Here is a 5,000-nt window from a genome sequence, read left to right as displayed (position 1 = left end):
AATAGAAGTTTAAAGAGGAAAAAAGTCTAATTTAATCTCCCTATTTACCTTGATGCAGAACGGGCCAGGTAAAAGATACACGTGTGTGGATCCGTGAATGAATTTATGGGGAAGGTGGGTGTGGATGACATAGAGAGAGAGAGAGAGAGAGAGAGAGAGAGAGAGAGAGAGAGAGAGAGAGAGAGAGAGAGAGAGAGAGAGAGAGAGAGAGAGAGAGAGAGAGAGAGAGAGAGAGAGAGAGAGAGAGAGAGAGAGAGAGAGAGAGAGAGAGAGAGAGAGAGAGAGAGAGAGAGAGATTTGGGTGACATATGGCCAGATAGATATGGTTGGATAGGTTAACTTAAATTATGTCAGGTTAGGTTACGTTAAGGTAAGTTAATTTACGATTAAGTTAAGGTTAGGTTAAGTTAGGTCAAAGTTACGTTACGGTTAGGTTTAGTTAAGTTATGATTAGCTTAAGGTTAGGTTATAGTTAAGGTTAGATTAGGTTAAAGTTAAGTTACAGTTGTTAGATTAGATTAGGTTAGGATATGGAAGCGAGAAGATGGATAAGAAGGTGAGCAAGAGTGGATGCAGGTTAGGTAGGATGGAGGTTAGGTAGGATGCAGGATAGTGTGGCTGTAGAAGCGTGTGAAAAAGTGGGATATTAAAAGATAAATAAAAAAATTATATAAAGAGACTGATATTGATAAACGAAAGGTGAAAATAAATGGTGGATATGGATGAAAGCGAGGGTGGATGTAGTAGCGTGTGGACAAGTGAGTGTTGATATAGGCAAGCTGAGGTGGATTGCGTCATACTTGGCACCGTATCCGCATTAATGTACAGTGTTGTCATGCGTCCTTGTGGCTTCCTGACTGTTCATATTTCTTTCACTCCATCGCCTTCACCTCTTTTCATCTCTCCTATCTTTTACTACCTGTCTTTTCTTCCTTACTTCATGTTTCTTGCATATCTTTCTCTCACTCCATCCCTTTCACCTCTTTTCATCTCTCCATCTCTTACTACCTGTCTTTTTTCCTTATTCCATGTTTATTGCATATTTTTCTCTTACTCCATCCCCTTCACCTCTTTTCATCTCTCCTATCTCTTACTACCTGTCTTTCTTCTTTCTTTCATGTCCGTTGCATATCATTCACTCCATCCCCTTCACCTCTACTGTTAACTATCTCTCTTTGTTTCCTTATTTCATGTTTCTTGTATATTTTCCTCTTTCTCTGATTCCCTTTTCTCTTTATTTCATCTCGTCTCTTTATTTTTCCCATTTCCTTTTGATCTATGTCTCTTTCCCTTATTTCATGTTTCTTTCACATATTTTCCCTTTCCTTGCTTCTCCTTTTTCTCTATTTCATTTTATTTCTCTTCTACACTTCTCTCATACTATTTTTCCCTATTTACTGGCTGTCTCTTTCCTCTATTTCATCTATTTTTTTCCTATTCATCATTTTTCTTTCCTAAATTTCTTCTCCTTTAACTTTTTCCTTTCTTTTCTTGACATTTCTTATTTTATTGTTATTTTTCCCTTTTATTGACTGGCCCTTTCCTTAATTCATCTCATTTATTTAATTTTCCCTTTCTTCTTTTACTGCATCTCTTTTCTCATTTTTTCATCTCCTTTCTTTCATATACATTTCTCCCTCGCTACATCTCTTTCCCCTTTATCTAATTTCCTCTCTCTTTATCTTTACTTTTCCTGTCACTTAATTACTGCTCTCTCCTCGTTTTTTTTTTTTTTTATCTTTTTCTTCCTATTCTTTATTTATTTTCCCTCTAAAAACATTCCTTTCATCTAAGTTAACTCTTTTCCCTTCGTCCTCTTTTCCCACCTTCATTTTGCTCAATTCAATAATTTTGTTTTGTTCTTAATTCCCTTTCATTTACTTCGCTACCTGGCCTTATTTATTTTTTTTTTCCATTTTTTGTTTGGTTTGTTTCCCTTTTCTTCTCATTTATTTGACTTATCATAATTGTTACTTTATCATGCTATCTAACCTACATTTATTGGTATCTTTTTATACTATATTGTAGTATAATATCATAGTTTTGTTCTCATAATATTGCATTTTACACCCCAGACTAAAGTATGTTTACCCTCCCTCTGTATGACATACAGCTCGCTTCTTCTCCTCCTCCTCCTCCTCCTCCTCCTCCTCCTCTTTTTCTTCCTCCCCCTTTCACCTCCTGCTCCTACTCTTCCTCCACAAGGGTGTCTAGGCAAAGGTTCTGGTCCAAGATGAGTCATTCAAACAGTCTTGGTACGCACGAAGGGTAATCCCATCTTCGTTTTCTCGTTGCACGTTTAACAGCAGCGGTCTTCTCTCTACGGGTAATCATGAAGAAGCTTTTTTTTTTTTTTTTTTCTATGGTGTGTGTCCAAGTCAAGGATTTTATGGCAAGTAAGTCAAGCTGTGATGACGGTGGCCCAGCTCAAGGCAAAATAACAGGCGTTTCCAAGGCTGTAGTGGATTTTTTCCATGTCTTTGATGCCTCAGCTGGTATGTGGCGTGTCCTTCTGTGGCTGTGTCGCTGACTTAATTCTCTGGATGATTCGCCACGCCTCTCACACTGCTGAGTCATGAGCTATTCCTCCTGGGCAGGGTAAAAAAAAAAATAACTCGCCTTGTCCTCTCTCTTCTTTTGTTCTCTCTTTCTATGGAACACTTCAACACATGGCAACCTGCAGTCAAAGCAGATATATTTCCTACAGGTGTTCCTGCAGCCTCACGCCGCTGCAACCCCGCCGTCAGGGGCTCGATGGGTGCCTCCCTCCTCCACTCCCTCCAGGGGGGGCCGGACGTGAGGTAACTGATAGAACAGGTATGTGGGGCAGCGGCCCAGGACAGCGCCCCTTGAGTGACTGACGGTGAGACACACCTGTCGCCCTCGAGTGGCTGGGGCCTGAGATACTCCTGCGGCGGGAGAGGCGTGGCTGCAGCCTCCATCCATCAAGGTCACGCCGGATACTTGGACGGCGTGACCCACGTGGTGGCTGAGCCATGGCCACCGCCAGCCGTTGGTGGCGACGGCGGCAGCGGTAGCGGCGGCGAGGGGCGGCCCCGAGAGCCTGGCTGTTCGGTGGAGAGGGCGGGGGTCCTGCAGCAGGCGACACCGAGGGCGATGAGCGAGTACTGCAAGCGATCGCGACCTGCCGTCGAGGAGCACAAGGCTCAAGTTTCCTTTAGCAGCGTGTGCGCACCCGTTTAGGCCGGCCCTCCGCCGCCCGCCGCCAGGATTAGACAATGTAACCCGGACGGCATTCCGGCCAAAAATACCCTCTCGGGCCACGACGCCAGCGCCATCTACAAAGTATAAAATTATCCGCCCTGAGTGAATTCGTAGTCACTTCAGGTCTGCCTTTTGCCCCGTTGACGTGGTGTGCTAGAGGCTAAGTCACAATGGTAAGTGTTGCCGCAGCCAGGACGTAGTGGTGCCGTACAGTGGAGTAACATAGTGCACCATACAGTGAAATACGCCCGTGCAGTGCCCCAGTGTGCCAGGATGTAGAGCCGCGCCGCCCCAGCCCCGCTTTCCCCTGGGGGTGCGGGGCGTGGGAGCGTGACCCGTGGACCCGCCGACTGTGTGGATAATAAGAAAACCCTCCTACAGGCAGCTCCTCATAGGATAAGGATGCCTGGTACAGGATTCTTAACTAAACCCCGATTAGCTTTCCATTCCATATCTTTCCGGTCATGCGCTGATAGCAAGGCGTGGCGTTCATGCAGCCACTCCTCATCTACTTTAAGAGTCACCTCGCCACTAGAGACCTTGGATATGTGCATGATGACGATGACACGCCTGACCCGCCACCGCTGACACCGCTAAGGAATCAGTCACCAGCACTCCAGGCCACTCCTGTCCTACCTTGGTGCAAATGAATGAGGAGCAGACTGAGACTCCCTAGCGGTGGTGAGGCGTGGCACTGGACGTGCATCATCATAACACAGACGTGGCGAGCCCTTCCCTTCCTTTCTAGAGTGCAATAAACTAACAATTCTTTCCTTTCTTCCCCCAGGCTGCGGATCTCAGTGCTCGCGACGTTGAGAGTAAGTAAAAGGATCATTCCACTCCATTCTCTGCCCCCATCCCTGCTCCGCCACGCCCCTGCCCCGCCCTGCCCCGCCCCGTCCCGCCTCGCCCCTCCACATACACACATTCCTGTTCCTCACGTCATCCACCATTTTGCTGAGATCTCCGTTCCACGAAAAGGAAGAAAACGGAAAACAAGTGCTTAGAACCGAGGAAATAACGAACAGAACACGGGAAAAGAATACAAATTTTAGAGAGGCAATACCACCAGAGAGAGAGAGAGAAAGAGAGAGAGAGACTGGAAGAGATGGACAGAACCAAATAGTACACGAATAGTCTTATATGGTTGGCTTCAAATTGGTCGCTGCTCACCCCCCCCCTAGGCCTGCCCTCCCACCTCTCTCCCGCTACCTTCTGCCGGCTAGTAACCAAAAATACCCGCCTCGATCCGGCCTTGGCACAGCAGACAACCACCAAGTTCCTTGACGCCGGCTATTATTGTCTAAAAATTCCTTCAACTTAGTCACTCGCAAAACGTCGACTTTCTTCCATCTACCCAAGCAAGCAGAACACTAGAGCTAATATGGATGTCTCGGTAACCACCTTCACCTTCAGCCTTCAGCCTTGGACACTGAAGTCAAAGGATATAACGGAGATTTTCCAGTAGTCTTATCTCAGTTTCTTTTCTTTTTTCGGGATTGAGGGTGAAAGGAAGTTCTGAAATTTCTCGCGATAGTCTTCCATCTTTTTTTTCTTTAGAAACGGAAAATGAAGGAAGTTATGAATATTTCTGCGATAATCCTCCGATTTATTTATTTATTTTTATACTCAGGTTGAATTATGTGATGGATATTTTTCGATATTCCTTCAACGTCTCTCCTATTTCTTTGATTTTTCAATTGAATTAGGAGTTTATGAATATTTTTTGACATCGTTCATCTTCTATTTTCTTTTTTTAACTGAATTTGAAAAGA

General features: G+C 44.9%; 1 protein-coding gene across 1 annotated transcript in view; it reads left to right on the top strand.

Moving 5' to 3' along the window:
* The first annotated feature begins 3,197 nt into the window (after positions 1-3,197).
* LOC123508543 (myosin light chain 1) overlaps positions 3,198-5,000 on the top strand; it is an 8,647-nt gene continuing 6,844 nt past the window's right edge. The window contains exons 1-2 of the mRNA XM_045262284.1: positions 3,198-3,398; positions 4,013-4,043. Of these exons, the coding sequence (XP_045118219.1) occupies positions 3,396-3,398; positions 4,013-4,043 (34 nt within the window). The 5' untranslated portion in view covers positions 3,198-3,395. The remainder of the gene's footprint in view (positions 3,399-4,012; positions 4,044-5,000) is intronic.

The sequence above is a fragment of the Portunus trituberculatus genome, chromosome 25, assembly GCF_017591435.1.
Source record: "Portunus trituberculatus isolate SZX2019 chromosome 25, ASM1759143v1, whole genome shotgun sequence".
Classification (NCBI taxonomy): Eukaryota; Metazoa; Arthropoda; class Malacostraca; order Decapoda; family Portunidae; genus Portunus; species Portunus trituberculatus.
The sequence above is the reverse complement of the archived record's forward strand: the minus strand, read 5'-3'. Positions and strand labels throughout refer to the sequence as shown.